The sequence below is a fragment of the Eriocheir sinensis genome, chromosome 14, assembly GCF_024679095.1.
Source record: "Eriocheir sinensis breed Jianghai 21 chromosome 14, ASM2467909v1, whole genome shotgun sequence".
Lineage (NCBI taxonomy): Eukaryota > Metazoa > Arthropoda > Malacostraca > Decapoda > Varunidae > Eriocheir > Eriocheir sinensis.
In genome coordinates this window covers 7,786,962-7,811,852 of record NC_066522.1, presented here as the reverse complement: position 1 = coordinate 7,811,852, position 24,891 = coordinate 7,786,962, and the positions used below count along the sequence as shown (strand labels likewise).

At 46.6% G+C, this 24,891-nt stretch overlaps 1 protein-coding gene across 5 annotated transcripts in view; it reads left to right on the top strand.

Moving 5' to 3' along the window:
- The first annotated feature begins 234 nt into the window (after positions 1 to 234).
- Positions 235 to 24,891, top strand: part of LOC126998395 (titin-like) — a 43,820-nt gene continuing 19,163 nt past the window's right edge. For 3 of the 5 annotated variants that reach the window (XM_050860025.1, XM_050860024.1, XM_050860023.1), the window contains exon 1: positions 235 to 402. In XM_050860025.1, the coding sequence (XP_050715982.1) occupies positions 288 to 402 (115 nt within the window). In that variant the 5' untranslated portion in view covers positions 235 to 287. Of the gene's footprint in view, positions 403 to 1,903; positions 1,928 to 24,891 lie in introns of those variants that run through there. The other 2 variants (XM_050860026.1, XM_050860027.1) reach the window with 2 other exon arrangements.

Genomic DNA, 24,891 nt, shown 5'->3' with positions numbered 1-24,891 from the left:
AACAGGTTACTAAATCAAAGAGCAAGATAACGTTGGCATCATCGGTATTACTGCAAATTAGGTTTGTCTGAGACACTAAGTAAACGTGTGGGACGAGCATTTGTGTAAACTGGATCGAGGGAGTGTCTTTAAAATAGTATAAAAAGACGCAAATATGTCTCTCGTCGTCAAAAGGTGAATGTAGGTGTTATATTTGTACCCCCTCCGTGTCGTCTGCAGAGGGGGTGTGGGCAGGTGTGCTGGCTGGCGGGCGGCGGCAGTGGCGCGGCGGGCAGTGCAGGGCAAAGATGCTTCCTGGTGGGGCGGCCGTGGCGGCGCCCACCACTCCCAGCAGCCCCAGGCCGGCGGGGCGCCTCAGCCTCCTGTTCCAGCAGCCGGGAGGAGGCTCACAACAGAATCCCGGTAAGTGGCAGGGTGGGAAAATGGTCTCCGTGCCGTGGAAGTCATGTGGAGGGGAAGCGGTTGTGTTATAGTTCTTCAGGAGACAAAATGACAAATATTTAATTCATTAACTAACATATAGATACTGCTTCAAACTAGTTAAATGTTATTATTCCAGGAAATATAATATTAAAAAAAAAAATATTGATCGTGTCATACTGATTTTAGACCGTCCTCACTTATCATCGGAAATTGTTGAATCGTCAATCAGAGGTACGCACCCATTAAAAACTAAGGTTATCGCACATCAAGTTTTTTTTTTCTTAGAATTTATGAAGATGCACATACGGAGGAGACATATACAGCACAATGTTCAACGATGTCAACTCCATATCCTTATGAACCCGAACCTTCCCTGACTAACAGTGTTGACAGCCATTCCCTTAAGCCGAACCCTTTCCCGATACTGGTTTAGTCAGTCATTTCAATGCCCGTTTAAACTTCAACATTCCTCGCCCTCTGTTGTGTTTGCCTCCACGTTGTCTTCCTCGGTTCTGTGTGTGTGTGTGTGTGTGTGTGTGTGTGTGTGTCACTAGGATGGATTGCTGTCGTGTGTGTATTGATGATGGTATAACAGAGGAACAAATCATGCAGCTGTGTAGTTGATGCAAACACGATTATAGTTTCCAAGGCAGGTTAGATAATGTATGGACGGGGAGGGCAGACGGGGAATAACTAGGAGCTGCCATGTGTATAATGACTGTCCTCTTACTGTCTCCTTATGTCCTTGTGTATCCTTGTCTATCATACGCTCAAAACTAATTAGCTCTTCCCTTCCTTTTTCCACCTCTCTCTCTCTCTCTCTCTCTCTCTCTCTCTCTCTCTCTCTCTCTCTCTCTCTCTCTCTCTCTCTCTCTCTCTCTCTCTCTCTCTCTCTCTCTCTCTCTCTCTCTCTCTCTCTCTCTCTCTCTCTCTCTCTCTCTCTCTCTCTCTCTCTCTCTCTCTCTCTCTCTCTCTCTCTCTCTCTCTCTTCTCACCTTTTCCTTGTTCTCTCCCATTTAACCTCAACCAAAAGGAGTAAATACTTTCAAATCGGTCAGACATGTACAATTCAACATCTGCCTTTTCCCAACATCCCAACATCATTCTCAACATCATCACCATCTTCGGAGCTGCCTTGTGTAGGTCTGGGCTCTTGTAGTCTCCTTATATCCTTGTGCATCCCTCTGTAACATCATCAGCACCATGGCTATAGGCTACATACCCCATTCATAAAACCACCATCACAATAATGTCTTCCCTCAACTATGAATCTGCAAGTCAAGCACAGTCTGGCGGGCGAGAGTAGCGTCTGTTTGTCGCTGGTGTTAGCCCTAGGGAGGCATATAATGTTCCCTGGCACCAGCCCGACATTCCCGCGCCGTGATAGGGTGGGACAGATGGCGGCTTACCACCACTCTCTCCGTACCCGGGCACGCGCGGCGACTCTGCGTGAGGGATAAGTGACGGTCGAGTGAGGGGAGGCGTGTGGATGAGTTATTTGTAGGTAAGAGGACTGAGTGGAGGCCTGGTGAGGGGAAGCGTGTGGAAAAGTCATTTGTAGGTAAGAAGAATGCATAGTTATGTGATTATGTAAAACCCGTATACTCAAATGCTTTCGGCTCTAACAATAAGGATTTCCGAGGGCCATTGAGGGAGGCGTGGGGATGAGTTATTTGTAGGTAAGAAGAGTGCATCGTTCTGTGATAATGTAAAACCCGTATACTCAAACGCTTTCGGCTCTAACAATAAGGATTTCCGAGGGCTATTGAGGGAGGCGTGGGGATGAGTTATTTGTAGGTAAGAGAACTGAGTGGAGGCCTGGTGAAGGGAAGCATGTGGAAAGGTCATTCGTAGGTGAGGAGAGTGCATCGTTCTGTGATTAAGTAAAACTCGTATACTCAAACGCTTTCGGCTTTCACAATAAGGATTTCTAAGGGCCATTGAGGGAGGCGTGGGGATGAGTTATTTGTGGATAAGAGGACTGTGTCGTTCTGTGACTATATATAACATGTATTCTTTGACGCATTCGGTTCTCACGATAAATATCTCCAAGGGCCATAAAGGAAATTACTCGAATATTTGTAGGTAAGATGACTAAGTAAGGGGAAGCGTGTGATAAAGTCGTTTGTAAGTCAGAGGTCTGCATCGTTTTGTGACTAAGTAAAGCTCGTATTCTCAGACACTTTCAACCGTCACAAATATCTCCAAGCCCCATAAAGAAAATTAGTCGGGTATTTGTAGGTAAGACGACTGAGTGAAGGCCTGGTGGTAAAGGGAAGCGTGTGATTGGACTACATCGTTCTGTGACTAAGTAAAGCTCGTATTCTCAGTCGCTTTCTGCTCCCACAACAAATATTTTCGAAGGCCACAAAGGAATTATTCGGGTTCTCACGAGTGTTTCTTCACGTTCATGGTGCGGAAGCCTGGTAACACTATGACCACATTCTTGAAAATACCCATAATTTGCACGAGAGCCTTCCAGATGAGTGCACTTAGGTACTGAAGTGTTTTAATTGAAATCCACATTCCCGACTTCTTTCCCTCTCACTCACTCCCTCCACCGAAAAAGTAACCACAAAATTTCAACCATATATTTCATTAATGATTTACTCCTGCAGTCCAGACACTATTTTATTGGGGATGGATTTTCGTTTTAGTCAAGTTACGTAAATATTTTGATTTTATTACATTCGCCACGGTTCCCTAGGTAGTAAGGATTTGCTGGATATACCGCTACCTGTTATTTAGCATTACCGATGATTTTTTTTTTTGTATGTGTGAGGGATAAGGTAAAGGTTTGACGGAAGGGGGAAATAATATGTAATGGGAAGGTTTTTATTGAGGCTGAAACAGGCGATATGATAAAATGAAAAGTGTGCATGAGAGGTTTTTCATGCGACTGTGAGGTATAAGTGGAGTGACAGGAGAAGGAAGGGAAAGTGCGCAACTCTTCCTTTCTGAACTAGGGCGGTCTGGGTAATGTGAGGAGGGAAAGAAACTGCAGAAAAATCGTTACTGAAGCAGGGGAGAGAGGAGGAAATTAAGGTTGATATTATAAGACACTTTTGCTTCTCACATCAACTATTTCTAAAGGTTAAAGAGGGGGTCAGTCGGGTTCTAATGAGTGTTCCCTTAGGTTCACGATGCAGAAGAAGGGTCAAACTAACACCAGGGTCATAAAGCTACTACTGGAAATGCCCACAACTCCTACGAAAGCCTTGTCAAATTCGTGTTCTTGGGAGGCGAAATGTTATAATACGACCCTAAATGTGTAGAAGCTTTATTTCCCTCCCAGGCCTCATAAATTAACTGTTGGTGTCGAGTGAAGCCTCTCTTGGGTTGAGGATGTACATGTTCACCTTCTTGTTCCCTTCATTCCTGAGTCTGGGAGCTTTCGCCTCATCTAGTTTTTTTTTTATGTTTAGTCCTTTCTTTTTTTCTTTTTTTACAGCTGAGGAGTCAGTTCAAGGGCATAAAAAAGGGTAGCAAATGTGTAAAAAAGCCCGCTATTCACTGCTCCTATAAAGAGTTAAAGGAGTGGCCGAAAGATAGGTCAATTTGGGGAGGAGAGGTGTCCTGTCACCCTCCTTTAGTTTGTCTTATTTGTTTATGGATTCAAACCGTAATTCATATGACACAATAAATCGTGCATTTCATTGATATAATCCTACAATTGTTTATATTTATTCCTCTCAAACAAATTAAGTCTTCGGGGCCCTCAACTAAGCATTACTACTTATATTTTTCCTTAATCACTCGTCTCAAGCAAATCATCCATTCGCTGGTAAAGTCTGGAGCAGCCTTCTCTCTACGTGGTGTATTTTCTTCTCCTGAGTCATACTGGGTCGTATTACAAGACATTTCGTCGCCCAAGCACGCATATTTGACAAGGCTTTCGTAGGAGTTGTGGGCATTTCCAGGAGTAGTTTTATGACCCTGATGGTAGTTTGACCCTTCTTCTGTACCGTGAACCTGAAGAAACACTCATTAGAACCCGACTGACCCCCTCTTTGACCTTTAGAAATAGCTGATGTGAGAAGCGAAAGAGTCTTATAATACCGACCACTATGTCTTAAACTCTTTCAAGGAGGGAGTGTCAAGGCACCTCTGGAACTAGATTTGGGCATTGTTTCAAGCATTTTGTCTGCATAGGAGCAGCATTTGTTAGTATTTTTTTGTGTATTGCCTTTGATCTGCCTCCCGTAAAGTGAAGAAAATGTCTCCACAATCACAAAATCAATTAATATTATCAGCATTTATTCATACTTAGTCGCCTCGAGTTAATCAAGCTTCCAAAAACACTCACTTTTAACTAACCACAAAGAACGTGACGTGACTGAAGAGACGTCCCTCCCATCATAAAATTATCATCTGCATTAAAATTTTATGCATATTCATTCGCCTCAAATGGATCCAACCTCCGGAAATGCTTAAATACCCACTGATAACTTTAGTAAACTGAGATGATGATTTAAGAGACATATCATTATTATCACCTGCCTTTATACATATTTATTCGCCTCAAATGAATCAGCGTTTCATACATACCTAACCATTTATAAGTAGTACAGGGAGATGACATGACTGAATAAGCGTTTCTACCATCAAAATAGCATCTGCATTTATCCATATGTATTCACCTCAAATGAATCAGCGTTTCATACATACCTAACTAATCATTTATAAGTAGTACAGGGAGATGACGTGACTGAATAAGCGTTCCTACCATCATAAGAGCATCTGCATTTATCCATATGTATTCGCCTCAAATGAATCAGCGTTTCATACATACCTAACTAAACATTTATAAGTAGTACAGGGAGATGACATGACTGAATAAGCGTTTCTACCATCAAAATAGCATCTGCATTTATCCATATGTATTCGCCTCAAATGAATCAGGGTTCCACAAAAGCCTAACCTGACTTATCACTGAGAACTAATATACTTGGTTGGACGTGACTCAAAAGACGTCCCTGGGAAGAGTTGCCTGATTATCGTACACAACGTCTCCTATTTACACATCTCCGACCCATAAACTATCTCCTCCACCCCAATAACGAGATTCATTAATAGTTGTCGTTGAAATGGTTAATTTTTTATGTCGTTTTGCAATAGTTAAGTGTCAAAAAACGGAAAATACAATGTGGTGAGTACGATAATCTGGCATCGTTGCCCTGGACCCCATCATCGTCAACTTATCATCTCCATTTATCCATATTTATTCGCCTCAATTGGATCAGGCTTTCAGAAATACTTAACCTAACGAACCACTTATAACCAGTATATTAAGAAGACGTGACTCAGGTGACATTCTTATCATCATGTCTCAGGCCAGCGATCTCTTCTCACTTCCGTCGGGGCACAGTAATTAAAGCCAGGGAAGACCAAGGTTCAAAAGTGTAGACTAACCTAACCTCACTCTCTAGACCCCCTTGGGAAGCCTGTCGACGGTGGCCTTGAGTGGCATCCGGCCAGGCCATGGGTTAGGCCACTTGGTGTCGACACTTGCCAGCCAGAAGGAGGCCTCTTATCTGACTCTTACAAGATGCAGCGCTGACATCATTTTGTTTATCCTCTCCACTGATATCTTAAGGTTACAAAAATAATGATGAAAGAGGAAAGGTTTAAAGGAAAGTAGGGGTGTTTAGTAAGTTGATACTGATCAGACGTAGATGTGTTAAGTAAGTAGACGCGTTTAGTAAATGAAAGAAAAAGATATAGAGGAAAGAAAAATAGACGTTTGGTATATAATTTCAATGTTTAGACGTAGATCTGCTTAGTAAGTAGACGCGTTTAGTAAATGAAAGAAAAAGATATAGAGGAAAGAAAAATAGACGTTTGGTATATAATTTCAATGTTTAGACGTAGATCTGCTTAGTAAGTAGACGTGTTTAGGAAGCTTTTAATGTTTAGATGAAGATGCAGACGTGTTTATTAAGCTGTTTCTTAAGGTATAGTATTCTTTCACTTAAGAATGTTCGTATTCATGGAAATTTGATATGTATTTATTTTTATTTCTTCTGATATCTTCGGCGTAAATGAAAGATGAGAATTGAAATGGTAAAAAAAAAACCATGCGTATAAGGAGGGGGTTCCGATCGTAACGCATTCAGTGCAACGTAACGCCTCTTCTTCTCCTTGTTACTGATACATTGGACTTTAAAATATAGGCGTTTAGTGAGAGGCCTTTCTTTTTATTCCCGTCTTCCGACATTTAACTTCTTTTTCGAAACCTTGAGGATGAAAAGTATGAAAGAAAGAAGTAAGGAAGGAGAGAAAGAAAGCGAGATAGAGGTAGAAAGAAAGGGAAGAAAAAAAGTAAGAAAGAACTAGTAAGAAACAAAGAAAGAAAAAAAACGTAAAAAAACAGAGAGGAAGAAAGAAAGAAAGGGCAGATGGTGTCCTCGGGTACACGCTGCATCCTGGAACTTTGGACACCAGCCAAAACAAAACAAAAACAATTAAAATTCCAACAGTCACGCCCGAGCGACGCACACCACCCTCCGTCACCGCCTCGTTAAGTACCCACACACAACACGAGGCAGCGTTAAGGGGGCCAACCTTCGCCAGCGACCCTCACCTTGAAATTCGTTATAAATAGTGAAGCTGCGAGGACGTTTATGAGTTGCTGTTGTTTAGTGGTGCGCACGTTTTCCTAATCTAAGCACCTCCGTTGCCAGATTATCGTACTCGGAGCATCACATTTACCAGCTTCTCTCCCATAAATATCAACAGGAAACAGGAATAATAAACATTTTCAACAATAACTACAAATAAATCTCGTTATTGTGGCCCAGGAAACCGTTTTTGGGGGATGGAAATCAGAAAATGTGAGAAACTGAGTACGACAATCTGGCAACGTTGCTAAGGACACCGTTACTAATAGTTCCGTATTGTCAGACGCTGCCTCCCTCCCCTCACATCATCTATTTCCAGAGGCCGAAAAGGAGATCAACCGCGTTCTGCTAAGTGTTCTTTTAGGTTCATGGTACAAAAGAAGGGTCAAACTACCACTGGGGTTATAAAACTATTTCCAAAAGCCGAAAAGGATATCAGTTGCGTTCGAATGAGGGTTCAATTAGGTTCATGGTACAAAAGAAGGGTCAAACTACCACTAAGGTTATAAAACTATTTCCAAAAGCCGAAGAGGACATCGGTTGCGTACGAATGAGGGTTCAATTAGGTTCATGGCACAAAAGAAGGGTCAAACTACCACTAGGGTCATAAACGTGTCTCTAGAAATGTTCAAAACTCCTACGAAAGCCTTGTCATATATGTGAGCTTGCTTTAGCGCCGGAACGTTTAAAAATATGACCCTGTATACTTCTAATTATTTTGTCGTTGTGTTGTTCGTGAAGCAGCAACAAAGGAAAAAAACGGGGGCGCGGGGTGAGAGGATCGACTTTTTACATGAATCATTTTTCTTCTTAATCTGACCATGCCGGAATTTTGCAATGCTTATATTATGTTTTGTTGTATTATTTGTGAAGCAGCAACAAAGAAAAAGGAAAATCTTGGCAGGGAAAAGGTGTAAGAGAAAAAACGTTTCCTACACGAGTTTTTGTTTTGTTTTGTTTTGTTTTACCTAACTTAAGCACGCAGTCACTCTTGTTCCTCTTAAATGTTTAGTTGTTGTGTCCGTGCAGTGGAAACACGGCAACGAATGAAAATGAAATGTCTGGACAGGGAAAGTGTGTGTGTGTGTGTGTGTGTGTGAGAGAGAGAGAGAGAGAGAGAGCATTTCCTACACGCATAATTTGCCAAGTCTGAGCACGCGGTCACTGTTATCGTTTAAACGTTTGTTATTGTGTTTTTGAAGCGACGACACTACAAGGAAAATAAGTCTGGGGAAGAGAGAGAGAGAGAGAGAGAGAGAGAGAGAGAGAGAGATGAGCGAGGGAGCATTTCCGACATGAGTTTTCCCACTTTGATCACGTAGGCACACTTATTGACCTATTGGCGCCTCCCTGACAGATCCCCAGCAGATCACGCATGCATATCTAATCGGTAACCCCACGAGGCAACACAAAATGGAGAAGGAAGGGCGAGGATAGGAAGGGAAGACTGTTTAAAGTATTCGTTTTCGTTATCTGGACACGAAGGTACTCAAATAATTAAAAAAAGTGTTTGTTAACTTTGAATTCCTCTGAAAAAGCTACACATAAAGGAAAGGAAGAGAAAGGCGAGGATAGGAATGAAAGAATATTTATACTCGTTTTCGTTATCTGGACACAAAGGTACTCAAATAATAAAAAAGTGTTTATATTAACTTTGAATTCCTCTGAAAAAGTGACACATAAAAAAAAGAGAAAGACGAGGATAAGAAGGGATGAATATTTATACTCGTTTTCGTAATCTGGATAAGCAGGTAGTTTTTATTAGCATTACTACAGGTGACTCGTTAACAAAGCCCTAACAAATTTCTCATGTTTACTTATAATTCTCCTCCTGAAGCAACAAAGCAGCGAAAAGAAGAAAAAGGGAAAGTGACGGGAACATCCTTATACTCGTTTTAGTAATTCAAACACTCAGGTAATTTATTTATCAACATACATTTTTTTTTTGTACGTATAATTCTCCTGAAGCAATAACACAGAAAGGAGGTAGAGAAAGGGACGGAAAGGAAGAATTTTACGTTAGTTTTAGTATTCCGAGCACGCAGGTACTCTTTATTGACAGCTGACTCATTGACAAATCCCTAACAAAACTAATGAATAATGTTTAGTGCTATAATTTATTTGAAGCAACAACACAGAAAAGAGGAGGAAGAGGAGTGGAGGGAAAAAAATGTTCTCGGTTTTGTAAGGTAAACACGCAGGTACTCACTCTATTTATCAGCATATAGATTACTCCTTGACAAATCCAAAATAAATCGCATATCGTCACCCTCATAAAATAATCGCCTAAGTCATTTTTCAGCGATTTCCAGGTTTTTGTCTCCATCAATTTTTTAACACGTGAAACCCGTTTTTGTATAGTTGCCTTCGTCATTCAGGGTTTGAGTGTTCTAGAATTGGCCTTTTCATTTCTGCCTAAATCTTAAGCCAAATGAGATAATGACACTTCTTTTCTTATTTCCTGTAAAGTAGAAAATATTGACTTAGGCGGTTTGCTTACGAAGGTGACGATATGTTTTCTTTTAATTCATTTGAAACAGCAACACGAAAAAGAAAAGGCTGAGAAAAAGAAGGGAAAGGAAACATTTTATCCTCGTATTCGTAACCCAAACACAGGTAGCTACTCTTCAGCATACATGTGACTCCTTGACAAATCCCTAACAAATTGTATATGTTTACTTATAATTCATTTGAAACAGCAACACGAAAAAGAAAAGGCAGAAAAAAAGAAGGGGAGGGAAAAGTTTTATTCTCTCATTCGCAACACAAACACGGAGGTAGTTACTTTTTATCAGCATACATGTGACTCCTTGACAAATCCTTGACGAATTGCATATGTTTCCTTATAATTTCCTAGCAGCAGCAACGCAGAAAGGAGAAGGGAGAGAAAGGGAAAGGAGATAAAAAAATACATGTTCTCGATTTTGTAAGCCGAACACGCAGTACCACAAACGACTCCTTGCTCATAACTCTCCGGAAACAACAACGCAGAAAGGAGAAAGGGAGAGAAAGGGAAAGGAGATAAAAAGATACATGTTCTCGATTTTGTAAGCCGAACACGCAATACCACAAACGACTCCTTGCTCTTAACTCTCCGGAAACAGCAACGCAGAAAGGAGAAAGGGAGAGAAAGGAGATAAAAAAATATGTTCTCGATTTTGTAAGCCGAACACGCAGTACCACAAACGACTCCTTGCTCATAACTCTCCGGAAACAACAACGCAGAAAGGAGAATGACGAAAGAGAAAGGACAGGAAGAAGGATTTTTTTTACCCGCTTTCATCATCCTCACACTGACACGCCTTACAAAAACACCCTTGACAGATCACTAGCCAATCACTTAATGTTCAGTTGTAAATCAGGACACCTCTTCTCACGTAATTGACCCCTCTTTCGGCCACCTCAGCGAGTAGCGGGCTTTTTTTTATTATTTCCTTTTTTTATGTGCCCTTATGCTGTCTCCTTTGCTGTAAAAAAAAATAGTTATGTCCCTGAAGCGGCAGCACAGAGGAAGGGGAAGGCAGGGTAATGGCAGGGGTGTCAGGCAGGGGGAGAGAGAGGAAAGGGGGTTGATTTTGGCGGTTCTCCAAGCCAGTAGGGTAGTACGGAAGCAGCGTTACCAGATTGTCGTACTCAGCCTTATCTGTTTGCCCATTTCCGACCCTAAAACTGCCTCCTCTACCCCAATAACTGCCTTTATATAGAGTTATCGTTAAAATGGTTAATTATTGGTGTTTTTTTGGTAATAGCTGCGGCTCAGAAACCGGTAAATACGCGGCTCTGAGTACGATAATCTGGCAACTGTATACGGCTGTCACCTTCAGTAGCAGCCAGCCAGCTATAGCCCCCTCTTCCCTTCCCTTCCCTGCCTTTCCCTACCCTGCCCCGCCCTTACCCCTCCCTGCCTCTCCTTTACCCCTACACTCCCCCTCCCTTTAATATATGCTAGTATCAGTGTTATGTTATGCAGGATGTTGAGTGTGAGTGTGTGGATGACTCGGTAAATGCCAGACACTTCCATTCTCCTATCCTATGCACCCTTTGGCTTTGTTTCTTGGTTTAATTCTTTTCTTTCTTTATTCATTTAGTTAGTTAGTTATCTATTTATTTATTCATTTATTTCTTACTCTTTCTATCTTTATTTCTTCCTTTCTTTCTCTTCTTTTTCTTTCTTCATAATTTTCTTCTTCGTTTACTGTCTTTATTTTCCCTTATTTTCCACTAATTTCCTACCCTACATACTGTTTCCCTATATAGTCTTTGTTCTTCAAGGTTGTAGCAAGAAGAGGCAGCGGGTTAGCAGGGAAAGAAACGATTTGGGGGAAGAGGAAAGACAGCGTGGGTGAACAGTTGCATGGTGAAGCTTCGTTAACTGTTCTGATATAGTTGTTTACTGGACACCTTATTTGTAAACCCCCGGAGTGCTTGGGAGTGTGTGTGGTACCTCTATGCCCCCCTTCCGACCCCCTGCCCTCCCCCTGCTAAAGCACTCTATATAGTATCAGTGTCTCGCAGGGTGCCGCTGTGCCCTGTGTATGAAGAGAAGCTAATAAATTGACCTTTTTTCTGGGCTCTCGTTCTTTTTTTTTCTTTTGTCGAAGCAGAGTCTAGGGAGCTTATTGTTGTTGTTTTTGTGTTTTGGCCTTGAGCTGCCTCCCTTGCCGTAAAAAAAGGTGCTTGGAGTCTTCTACTAATATTGCATCACCGAGAGTTGTTCCAGAGGTATCGTGAATTCCTCTCCTCTCGTAAAAGACATTTGTATCTTATATCTCGATGTCTAGCGGGCTTTTGTTGCTGCTTTTGTGTTTTGGCCTTGAGCTGCCTCCCTTGCCGTAAAAAAAGGTGCTTGGAGTCTTCTGCTAATATTGCATCACCGAGAGTTGTTCCAGAGGGTTCGTGAATTCCTCTCCTCTCGTATAAGACATTTGTATCTTATATCTCTATGTCTAGCGGGCTTATTGTTGCTGCTTTTGTGTTTTGGCCTTGAGCTGCCTCCCTTGCCGTAAAAAAAGGTGCTTGGAGTCTTCTACTAATATTGCATCGCCGAGAGTTGTTACAGAGGTTTCGTGAATTCCTCTCCTCTCGTATAAGACATTTGTATCTTATATCTCGATGTCTAGCGGGCTTTTCGTTGCTGCTTTTGTGTTTTGGCCTTGAGCTGCCTCCCTTGCCGTAAAAAAATGGTGCTTCGAGTGTTCTGCTAATATTGCATCGTCGACAGTTGTTACAGAGGTTTCGTGAATCCCTCCCTTCTCCAATGACATTTCTATCGCATGAATCTCTACATACTTTGTCTTACTCAAGCTAAAGACAGGAATCTCAGTTCACTCTACGTTTTACTGATGCTTAAGACAGGAGCTCCACAGCGCCCATAACAGAGCGTAATTATAGTCAGGGGGACCACCGCGGGGCAACGTGAGCCAAGATGCGAGATATATTACAGCGTCATAATAAAAAATCGCCCTGGGCCTTGCTCCTAACAGCCAGTGGTCCCAAGATAGCAGGCCGGCGCCGCTACGGGTCCGTTCAGGAGGAGAAAAAGGATAATAGACGATAATAATAATGATAATAGGTAATAATGATAAGTAAATGAATGGAAGAAAAGTAAGTTCCTAATATGGCAGCATTCCGACTGACTTTGTTACCAGGGATAATAATATTCGTGAGGGCGGTGGTAGCGGGGCCAAGTCACACTCACACACACACACACACACACCTGCCGCTCCGACACCACTCATAATATACGTCTTCGCCTCGAGCCTCTGCTGTAGTTCATGGCGAAGGTGAGACTGATGAAAAACAAAACGAAAATAACAGCATTAAAGGTCTTCTTTCAACACCGCGTGAGGCTAGCGTGAGCTTGTTGTTGTTGTTGTTGTTGATTAGTCCTCCTAGGGCACGGGCTGGTGAGCCCGTCAGAGGATGTCGTCAGTTTTCGGAGTTTATCGAGGAGGTGGGAATTTTGCCACCACCTCTGCCAGGGTGGAGTCTTGGGTGAGGCTCACTCGCTCTGCTCTTGTCTGGGGAGCCGTGTCGTCGTTCGGGTGGAGCTGTGGGCCGGGTGGGTGCAGCGGGGTGGTGAGGGGGCACTCCAGGATGTAGTGCAGCAGAGGTTTCCGGGTGGCTTGCCGGCAGTGGGGCAGGGTGGGCTATCCTTGTTTGCCACCTCCTCGTAGCAGGCAAACCCGAGTCTGAGGCGGCGGATGGAGGCGAGGATGGTGTTGGGTGTGGTGTGGGGGAGCTGTAAAACAGGCTTGTGGTGAGTGGCAGTGCTGTACCACGAGGCAGAGGCCGAGCCCTGAACCAGGACGGCCTCGTGTTCTAGTCGAGTGAGTGAGAGGGCCGCCTGGGATGCCTTGTTCTTAATGTAGGACAGGCTGGGGGCAAGGGGGAAGGTGATCTGTGGAAGGGACCGAGCCGTGGCAGCAGCACGGTCAGCCTTCTCGTTCCCTCTCAGACCAACGTGGCTTGGCACCCAGTCCAGGATGATGTTCTTGCCCAGTGAGACAAGGGTATTGGCTTCATGGAGGATGGTGGTTATGAGCCGAGTGTTGTCTCTGACGCTCTTAGCCTGCAGGACCTTGAGGGCTGACAGTGAGTCGGAGTGGATGATGATGGTGGTGTTCATATCGGCAGTGGCGTGACGCAGGGCACAGAGGATGGCTGCCAGTTCTGCCTGCAGGATGGAGACTTGCGGTGGTAGGCGCCACAGTCCTGTCTGGGTTCCGCACACGAAGGCAGCCCCCACAGACCCATCGGCGCCCAGCGAGCCATCGGTGTAGTAGTGGCTGGCAGTCCCGTCGTCCATGGAAGCCACGCGCTGCAGAGCCTCTTGGTGGAGGGTGATGGGGTGAGAGGCCCTAGGAGCTGAGGTGGTAGGGAGGCTCATCTGAGGTGGACCAGGAACCCAGGGTGGAGGGGAGTGGTAACCAGGGTGTGGCAGGTCTGAGCCACTGCAGACAAGCCTCTCCACTTCCAAGTGACGGACTGCATCGGCGGCATCGTGTATCCAGTCCCCGTCTGGAGTGGCTTGTGGTGGTCTCTGGAAGGCATGAAGCAGCTGTGTGGAGACTGTGCCGTGTGGTTGCTGCTTCATGAACTTCCCAACTACAGTGGATGTTCGGGCCAGGATGCGGTGGTGGAGTGATGGGAAGCCACTTTCCAGGCGAAGGTTGGTCAGGCGGGTCCATGGCGGGGCTCCTAGGATGACCCGGAGAGCGTCATTTTGTGCCACCTCTAGCTTCTTTATGAGTGCAGGGGAGAGCGAACACTGGCAAGGAGCGCAGTAGTCTATAATGGACCGTATGGCGTGTGTGTAAAAGGCGTGTAAGACACGATAGGATGCCCCCGTGTTTTGTTTGGACAGAGCTCGCAGGATGTTGGTGCGAGTTGCGACGCGCTCTCTTAGATAGCGTACCTGAGCGCCGAACCGAAGGTGACTGTCCAGCCAGACACCCAGGTACTGGTGGGTGGTAGTGTAGGCGAAGTCCTGGTTCGCTATTTGGAAGGGACTTTCAGGGGGAGGCATGCCAACTGCCATGACCTTGGACTTCTCAAAGTTGATCTTGAGCCCTAGTTCTGTGCACTTTCTGTTGAGCTGGTTGAGGGCGTGTGGAACTTGATGGAGACAGGTTCGGTGGTTCAGGACTAGGGCAAGGTCGTCAGCATAGCAGAGGAGTTTAGCCCCCTCTCCGTAGTCAACGCTCATCAGCTCCTCCATGAGAACGTTGAACAGGAAGGGGCTGAGGATACTGCCTTGAGGTGTGCCGTTGACGTGGCCGAAGCGCCTCGAAACACGCCCCTGGAAGCGGACTTGCCCTCCGCGGCCATGGAGAAACTCTCTCAGCCATGCAAAGAGTTTTCCCCGATCCCCTTGCGAGCAAGGGCAGAGAGGATTGCCAGAGGAGAGGCTAGCTCAAATGCTTTCTCCAAGTCCAGGAAGACAGCAATACCCCGGCCTCTTCGCATGTGGGTGAGGAGGGTGACTACGCAGTCAGTGGCGCCTCTTTGTGGAAGGTATGCAAAGAGGGATGGGTGGAGGTCAGCTGTTCGCCACTGTAGGCGATGGAGTGCCATACGTTCTGCTGTCTTCCCTAAACAGCTGAGCAGCGAGATTGGGCGCAAGGAGCTGGGATCTTTGGGTTTTGGGATGGGCTGAATCACTGCTGTCTTCCAGGCTTGGGGGATGCGGCTTTCTGACCAGGAGAGGTTGACAAGGTGTAGTATCGTGCTCTCGCCCTTTGAGCCAGCATGTCTCAGCATGGAATAGGAGATTCCATCTGCTCCTGGAGCCGTGTCGCCACCACGTTTGAGGTAGCCCTTCAGTTCCTGCATGGTGAAAGGAACGTCAGCTGCATCAGGAGTTGTGCAGGCTTCCTCCACAAGAGCTGCCCTTCCTGGTGCCAGAAGTTCCTGCATCTCCCTGGTGGTGTGTGGGAGTTGGTGGGGCGAAGTCCGGTCTGCAAAGCTAGCTGCTAGTCGCTCGGCTTCCTCTTGTGGGTTAGGGTGAGTTGGTGGACGAGGAGGGCGAGGGCGAGAGACAGAGCGTAGTTTGGTCCACATCTCCCCCAGGGTGGAGTGTGCATCCAGACCCTGGCACCACTGGAGCCAGGCCTCTTCTCGCAATCGCCGCTTGGTGACGCAAGCGTGTTTGGCGACAGCCTGCAAGTAACGCCTGTTGAGGGAGGTGGGGCGTTTGCGGTAGGTTTTCCTGGCTGTGTTGAGGCGGTGGTTGAGCTCCAGCACTCGTTCACCATTGATCTTTGTGGAAGGTGCCTGAGAGCCTCGTTAGTGGTATGGCCTCTCTGGCAGCCTGTTGGAAGGTGTGCGTTATGTGGGTCTCTAGCACCTCCAGGTCGGTAGTGGCAGGTGGAGTTGCGAGTGCCCTTTCCAAGGCAGAGGTGAAGGCGTTCCAGTCAGCTCGCTTGATGTTGTAGCGTGGAGGAGGCAGCTGGGGTTGGGGCAAGTTGTCCAAGGCTAGGCGAGTGGTGACGCCAAAGTGATCGCTGGTGATGATGGGGTGGACGGACCAGGTGGCCACAGGTCGTAAGGGTGTGGAGATGAAGGAGAGGTCGAGTCGCCCGCCCCTGATGTGAGTTGGCTGAGAGGTGTCGTTCAGTAGAGCTACTCCTCGTGCTTCTTCCAGCAGCTCTGCGATGTGTAGGCCTGCTGTGTTGGGTGGAGAGGGAGACTCTAGGTGAGGGTGATGGCCGTTGAAGTCTCCCCCTATGAAGGTTGGTTCTTCGCTGGCTGCTGTGAAGAGTTCTCCCAATTCAGGTGTAGACTGAGGTGGCGCATAGATGTTGAAGAGGGTTAGTGGAGTCGAGTGCAGCTGAATGACCACGCCTTGGACTTCCACCCGGTCGCCGCAGTGAGGTGGTGCTGCTAGCTCCTTGCATGCTATGTGGTGTCGTACAAGAATGGCACACCCACGAGAGGCCCCATTTATTCTGGGCAGTAGAAAGGATTTGTAGCCTGGAATTTTTAAGGAGGTTTTGGGCAAGAGCAGTGTTTCCTGGAGCATGAATCATCGATGTTTTCCAGTTTCGCAGTTTCTATCAGTGTTGATAGCTTTGAGTAGGCTCCAAGGCAGTTCCATTGAAGGATGGTAATGCCTTGGGTTTTGTTCCTTGGGTTGGGGTCTGGGGTCCTGGTGCAGGCTGGCTGAGTGGACGGTGAGGTGTCTTGTAGGTGCGTGGAAGGGAGGATGACTCTATGCGGACTCTCATTACCCGGACAGGTGATGGCTTCCGGGGCTGTCGAAAGCGCTTGGAGATTAGCGTCTCCATTGCGTTCGTCACCGTCTTCTCCATGGCCTTTTCCAGGGCGTCCTGATCCACATCTTTCCCTAAGAGTCGGGCAATGCTGTTGGCTACTCCCAGGGCCAGTTGCTTCCCAAACTCTTTGAGGTCTGTTGTTGTGAACAGAGGCTCCTGAGGTGGAAGAGGCAGGGGTGCTGTGGCAGATGGTGTTGCTGGAGTGTGTGTCGATGGTGTGGGTTGTGTTGGAGGCGGCAGAGGTGGCGTAGGTGTCGGAGTCGTTGCAGTCGGTAGTTGGGGGAAGTCGGCCTGGGATGGAGGTGGTGGTGATGGGCGATTTGAGGACTGCTGTTGTCCCCACACAAAAGTGCCTGGAGGTGCTGGGGAAACAGTAGCTGTCTGCTGCTCCTTTACCCAGTTGACCTGGAGTTCCCTGCCGTGGTGGATGTGTGACAGCCTTACTGGACAGGAAGGATTCCAGGCGTGGTGGGGGCCTCCACAGTTTGGGCAGCGGTGCGTCACGTCTCCCTTGGCTTTGTAGCGGGTGAGGCATCTCTGGGTGTCGTGCTGCCCACTGCATACACCGCATATCGGGTTCCTGCTGCAAGTCGCCCGATGGTGTCCAAATTTCTGGCAGCGGTGGCATCGTAGGGGTTCGGGCACATAGGGGCGGAGGTAGAACGTTCCCCAGTTGCCTAGGGTGAGAGACGGGATTAGCGGGCCTCTCAGAGTTACCAGCACTTGCCTTGTGTCCTCCTTGTGGCGTGAAGTCTGGCAGCGCACCGCTTCCTCTACCTTGGGATGGCGCTGGAGGATGGAGGGAGGGAGTCGGAGCGGATATCCCATGACGATACCTTTGGTCACCTGGGTTTGTGGAGCGAGTTTTATCACCCTGATGGAGGCCCCGGGATCGTTGGCTGTCTCCTCCAGGTGGCGAAAGCTGGTTTCGTCGAGCGGAATGAGGACTGAGCTTCCGTCTCGACCCATGCGGTTGTGCATCTTGAGAGAGGGTTCCTCGTCCTCCAGGGCTGCCACGGCGTCGTAGCTGCAGGGGAACTCGGCCTGTGCTGGTACCCTGAAAGCAGGATAGTTGGAGGTTGGTGGGGCTGAGGGGGCCACTGTCACTGTTGGAAGGGGAGGGGGAGTGGAGCGAGATGCAGGGTGGAAGGCATTTCCCTTCCGCTTGTTTTTGCGTGAGGCTAGGGTGAAACTATCGTCATCTTCCTTATTTAGGTCATGCTGGGTCTTGGTAGGGTTAGGGGGGAGGGCAGGGGTTGTCATAGGGGCTGAGGCTGTGGTGGCAGGGGTGGGTGCAGAGGCAGCCTCACAAGCGGTGGAGGTGGATGTGGATGCACAGCCAGCATCACAAGCAGTGGAAGTGGGTGCTAGGGCAGAACCACAAACGATGGAGGTAGAAGCAGGGTCGGCATCACAAGCGGTGGGAGGGAGTGCAGGTGAGGGATCACTAGCGGTGGAGGTGGACCCGGCGGCAAGGGCACCGTTACATGCGGCAGGCTTAACAGAGGCAACCTTCTCACCTGTGGCGTCCATGTCTTCGTGAGTACGTGCAGCCTTGGGTCGTCCTGGGGCAGGGAGGGCGTCAGGGAGTCCCTTGGAGGGGCTGGAGTGGAAGGAGTAGTCGCTGGAAGCGGCAGACGAGGTGGAGGAACGGCGATGACGCTTGCCCTTACCGGCTCCTGACTGCGTATTCCTGGGCACAGGAGGGCGGTGTTTACCTATGGTGGCCACCACGGGTGCCTGCACACTCTTATCACACTGTTCCCTGGGTATCTTGAGGCAGGGGACACAGGGGAAGGCGAAATATGAACTCTGTAAGTTCACGGCGTTTGTTTACGTCCGCCAACAGTGTTGCCACTGGAGCGTGAGCGGGAAATCTTGAGAGAGAGAGAGAGAGAGAGAGAGAGAGAGAGAGATTTACATAGATTTACATAGAAAATCAGACCACACAGACCCCATGGTCCAGACTTGGTGGTCTGTCCTTAAACCTAAGTGATTTTACATTAATCAGAAGACTCCAAAACGTTGCATTTCTGCTCTAGTTGATATTAAGTTGAAGGAAGTGACGGTCGAGCTTATTTTTGAAGGAGTCAATCGTGTTACACTGGACCACTGATGGTGGAAGCTTATTCCATTCTCGCACTACAACGTTGGTGAAGAAAAATTTGGTGCAATCTGAATTTACTTGTCTACATCTGAGTTTTACGCCATTGTTCCTCGTGCGCAGACTGTCATCGATCATAAACAATGTTGATCTGTCTACATTCGTGAAACCATTAAGTATTTTAAAACATTCGATCAGTTTTCCTCAGGCGACGTTTCTCAAGAGAACATGTTAAGGATAGAAAGCCTTTCTTCGTAGGATTTGTTGCGCAAGGAAGGATCATTTTCGTTGCCCGACGCTGAACACCTTCTAATTTAGCAATATCCTTTGCATGGTGGGGGACCAAAACTGTACCGCATATTCCAAGTGGGGTCTGACTAAACTGTTGTAGAGCAGGAGTATTACATCTTTATTCTTGAATACAAAGTTTCTTTTAATGAAGCCCAACATTCTGTTCGCTTTATTTGCTGCATCGATGCATTGCTGTGAGAATTTGAGGTTTGACGCGATTTTGACCCCAAGTCTTTGACGCATTGAACGCTTTTGAGTTTAACGCCGCGCATTTCGTATTCGAACTTCTTATTCCTCGTTCCAACTTGAAGGACCTGGCACTTGTCTACGTTAAAGGGCATCTCCCATCTATCCGACCAAGCTGAAATTTTGTGCAAATCCTCTTGGAGGCTTTGCCTGTCTTCGTCAGTGAGAACCGAGTTACCAATCTTTGTGTCGTCTGCAAATTTACTAATGCGGTTATTGAGTCCAACATCCACGTCGTTGATGTAAATAATGAAGAGCAATGGGCCAAGGACCGAGCCCTGAGGGACGCCACTAGTGACAGGCGCCCACTCTGAGTTAAATCCGTCAATCACTACTCTTTGTTGTCTGTTGCTCAACCAATTCGCGATCCATTGGTTTACTTGACCGTCAATACCTATTTGCTTTAATTTGTAAAGTAATTTATGATGCGGGACTTTATCAAACGCTTTCTGGAAATCAAGATAGACTACGTCCAGTGATTTGGTTACGTCATAAACAGTGAAGAGGTCGTTATAAAAGGTTAATAGGTTTGATAGGCAGGATCTTTTGTTTCTGAAGCCATGTTGTGAGTCCCCAATCAATGAGTGGCTTTCAAGGTAACTCACAATTTTGTCTCTAATTATGCCCTCAAGTAGCTTACCTACAACCGAAGTTAGACTAATGGGCCTGTAATTACCTGGTACTTTTTTGTCTCCTTTCTTGAAAATCGGTGTCACGTTAGCCTTTTCCAATCTGAAGGGACGATGCCTTGTCGCAAGGACATATTGAATACGGTTGTGAGGGAGGAGAGTATTTCGCTCTTCGTTTCTTTCAGCAGAGTTGGATATACTTTGTCAGGTCCAGGACTTTTATTTGTTTTAAGTGAATGGAATGCTTTAAGGACTTCATCGGTTGTTATTTCAAAATTAGGCAATGCATGCTCGAGATTTACAATAGTACTGGTGTTGGTGGTAGCGAGAGGAAGACTGTTAGTATTAAACACCGAGGAAAAGTAATTGTTTAAGAGGTTTGCAATGTGTTGGCTGTCAGTCACTAGTGCACCGTCGCTGTTTGTTAAAGGTCCAATACCACTTTTGATCGCCTTTCTGTTGTTTATGTAACTGAAGAAAGATTTCGGGTTATTTTACAGTTGGCTGCAATATTTTCTTCATGTCTACGCTTTGCCTGACCTACTAGTCTATTTACTCTTAGCCTGGCATAATTATAGAGTCTAATGTCCTCGGGCGTGCTTTGTTGTTTCTTTAACATGTAAAACAATTTTAACACATTGACTGATTGTTTAATTTCGCTATTAAACCACGGTGGGCTTTATTAGTGTTAATTCGCTTCTCGCACAAGGGGACGAATGTGTTCTGCTGAGTGAGTAAGTGATTTTTAAAACAGCCAGGCTTCCTCTACGTTGCCGTCATCTGATAGTTGTATTTCTGTTAGTTTTGTCGGATTTCTACGAAGTTAGCTCTTTTGAAATTGGGCACCTTTACTTTATTTTCAGTCACTGATGATTGAGCTTTAATGTCCACGCGCACTAATTTATGATCGCAAGAACAGGTGTTCTCCTACCGTGACACTACTGACAAGGTTATCTTTGGTCGTTATAACAAGGTCGAGTATATTATTTTGTCGAGTTGGCTCAGAAACAATTTGGCTTAGATAATTTTCTTCTAGAAATTCGATCATTCTATGTGACTCGCCTTCTGTGCCTGACAGTGTCGCCCAGTCGATATGGGGAGGTTAAAGTCTCCTAATATCAGTGAGTAGTTGTTATTAAGTGACTGACTTAAGACGCTGTACATTTCAAGGTCGTCATCGAGTGATTGAACGGGAGGTCTGTAGGTGACAGATATATTTAAATTGACTTTTGCAATGTTTACTCGCACGCACAAATGTTCAACGTTACTGTTTCCCGGTGTTTTGTCGGTGGGTTGCAAATAGCTTTTGACATAAAGGGCGACGCCACCGCCTCTACAGTTTACGATCTTTGTTGAAGAGTCTTTAGACATATATGTTGTATTCGAAACATAAATCAATAATTGTGCTCTCGATAAATGTTTCCGTTATAGCAATTATGTCAAAATTTTCTGTTAAAGCAAGACATCTCCGTGCATCAAATTTGTTTCTTTGGCTACGCGCATTGTAACTAAGGATTTTTAAGGTATCGAGAGGCTTGGTAATACAGGTGGTGGTACTTGCGGGATCACGGTTACGGGTTTGTTGCGATGCACGGCGTCTATTTACACGGGCGGGGTGGAGGGACGTGGCCGTGACTCGTTTTTTGCTCGGATGACACGCACTGCTTCGTTGAGGAGCCTTCCGAGTCTGGCTGCCCCGATGGGAGAAAGGTGCAATCCGTCCCTGTGGAAAAGTTCATTTTGTCCATAGAAATTGTCCCATGCGTTTAGGAACTCCACGTCAAGCTCCCTGCAAAGAGTCTGTAAGCGGTTGTTTAGGCTGAAGGCCTTACTGAAAAGTCGCTCTCCGCCCAAGTCCGTGGTAGAACTCCTGAAATCAAAATGTTAGGGATTTAGTCTTATACTGCTGGATGAGCCTACGGTACTTCTCCAGGAGTTCCTCAGACCGGGTCGTGGTGACGTCGTTCGTACCTGTGTGGATAACAAACAGTGAATCATTAGTAGCCTGGGGGGAGATCTCCTCAAGAGCAGCAGTTATGTCGTCGATCCCAGCACCAGGATAGCAATAGTTCCGTCTTCGACGAGGAACTCTGCCGCAGAACTCAACGACCTGCTGGCGAATCATGGAGTCACCCACCAGGAAGGTGCTCTCCTGCTCGTCCTCCTCCTCCAGAATGGCAAACCTGTTGAAGCAATGAACAGGATAAATCGCTTGTCTGGCTGGTTTGGCTCCTCCATTCACGACGGTGAAGCCATCATGGTCGGTGCCACTAGCATCCTCCCGTTGCGTGGTGTTGTCCGCTGGTGTCGACGGTACCGCTGAGGGCAAGGGGCGGTTGGAGAAGGGTTTGGCACCACAGCAACGTTAGCCTGGATGAATTCCTGCAAGGAGGCAACAGTGCGAAAGCTCTATTATTTTATTCTGACCTGCTTCCATCTTCTCTTCTTGCTCCAGCAGTCTTGTCTCGAGATGCTGCCTGGTGAGAGAAAGCTCCATTATTTTATTCTGGCCTTCTTCCATCTTCTCTTCCTGCTCCTGCAATCTTGTCTCGAGATGCTGCCTGGACAGACACAGTCGACAGACAGCAGAACGCCCTGTAAAAAAGTGAGCTGAGAAGCTACCGTTACAAGTACTGCACTTCTTAGGCGCCATCTTAGCTGAAATGAAAGAGATAAAAACACAAAGTGAAGGGGATTAGGAAAGGGGGTGATGTGTGTGAGAGGTTGTTTAGTAATGGAGGAAATGTGAGAGAGTGGAGGAGTAGTAATGGATGTGAGGTGGGTAAAGAGGGGGAAAGGGAGGTGTGTGAGATCAAGGAGGGTTAGGAAATAGGTGAGGTGGGAGAGAGGAGGAGTAGGAAGGGATGTGAGGTGAGTAAAGAGGGGGGAGAGAGGCGTGAGTGAGGTGTGTGAGATCAAGGAGGGTTAGGAAATAGGTGAGGTGGAGAGAGGAGGAGTAGGAAGAGATGTGAGGTGAGTAAAGAGGGGAAAGAGGCGGTGAGTGAGGTGTGTGAGATCAAGGAGGGTTAGGAAATAGGTGAGGTGGGAGAGGAGGAGTAGGAAGGGATGTGAGGTGAGTAAAGAGGGGAAAGAGGCGGTGAGTGAGGTGTGTGAGATCAAGGAGGTTAGGAAATAGGTGAGGTGGGAGAGAGGAGGAGTAGGAAGGGATGTGAGGTGAGTAAGAGGGGAAGGGAGGCGGTCAGTGAGGAGTGTGAGATCAAGGAGGATTAGGAAATAGGTGAGATGAGTGAGAGGGAGTTTGGGAAAGGAGGTAAGTGGGAGAGAGGAGGAGTAGGAAGGGATGTGAGGTGAGTGAGGTGTGTGAGAACAAGAAAGGTTAAGAAAGAGGCGAGGTAAGGTGGGTGAAGGGATGGGTAAATAGGATGTGAGGTAAGGTGAGTGAGGGGGGGAGGGTTTAGAAATATGTGGAGGTGAGGGAGGAGTAGGAAGGGCTAATCCTCTAGGGGATGAGGAGGAGCAAAAGGGATGTGAGGTGAGCGAGGGTGGGGGGGGCTTAGGTGAGGTGAGGGAAAGGGGTGTAGGAAGTGTTAATCCTCTAGGGGATACTCAAAACACTGAAACACACGCAGTACACTTAGAAGCAGCCAAATCACACGCAAAAACACCGGAAACACAACACACTTGAATCACTCTGAAACCCACGCAGAACACCCGGAAACAGCCAGATCACACGCAAAAAACACCGGAAACACAAATCACAGAGGCAACCACAGGCAGCACTATAAACAGCCAAATCACACGCAAAAGCACTGGAGACACAACACACTCGAAACGCAGAACACTCGAAAAACAGCCAAATCACACGCAAAAACACCGGAAACAAAACAGCACACTCAAAACACTGAAACACACGCAGTACACTTAGAAGCAGCCAAATCACACGCAAAAACACCGGAAACACAACACACTTGAATCACTCTGAAACCCACGCAGAACACCCGGAAACAGCCAGATCACACGCAAAAAACACCGGAAACACAAATCACAGAGGCAACCACAGGCAGCACTATAAACAGCCAAATCACACGCAAAAGCACTGGAGACACAACACTCTCGAAACGCAGAACACTCGAAAAACAGCCAAATCACGCAAAAACACCGGAAACAAAACAGCACACTCAAAACACTGAAACACACGCAGTACACTTAGAAACAGCAAAACACACGCAAAACACCGGAAACACAACACACTTGAATCACTCTGAAACCCATAGAACACCCGGAAACAGCCAGATCACACGCAAAACACCGGAAACACAAATCACAGAGGCAACCACAGGCAGAAACCACAAGCGACACACACCAAACACGTGTCCAGGAAATCACAGGCAACACACAAGGTCCACTAGCGAGAACACACAAACGAATCCCAAGAGCACAACGAAAACACGGGGCAAGCGATGTTGTGGAGCGCAGCGGGGTGAGGTCACGACCTTCTCTCAGCAGAGGTCGGGTGTGAATGATGAGAGAGAGAGAGAGAGAGAGAGAGAGAGAGAGAGAGAGAGAGAGAGATGGAGAGAGAGATATAGAGAGAGAGAGAGCGAGAGAGATTTACCTCTCTCTCTCTCTCTCTCTCTCTCTCTCTCTCTCTCTCTCTCTCTCTCTCTCTCTCTCTCTCTCTCTCTCTCTCTCTCTCTCTCTAATTTGACGGTCTTAACTACGAACACTTTATTACCCACCACCACCAAATGTCATACACTAAAAACAAACATAAAACTCTCCTTGGCAACACAGAAGTGACGTATAGGTCATATCCTGAGATTTAATTCCCTTGCATACAT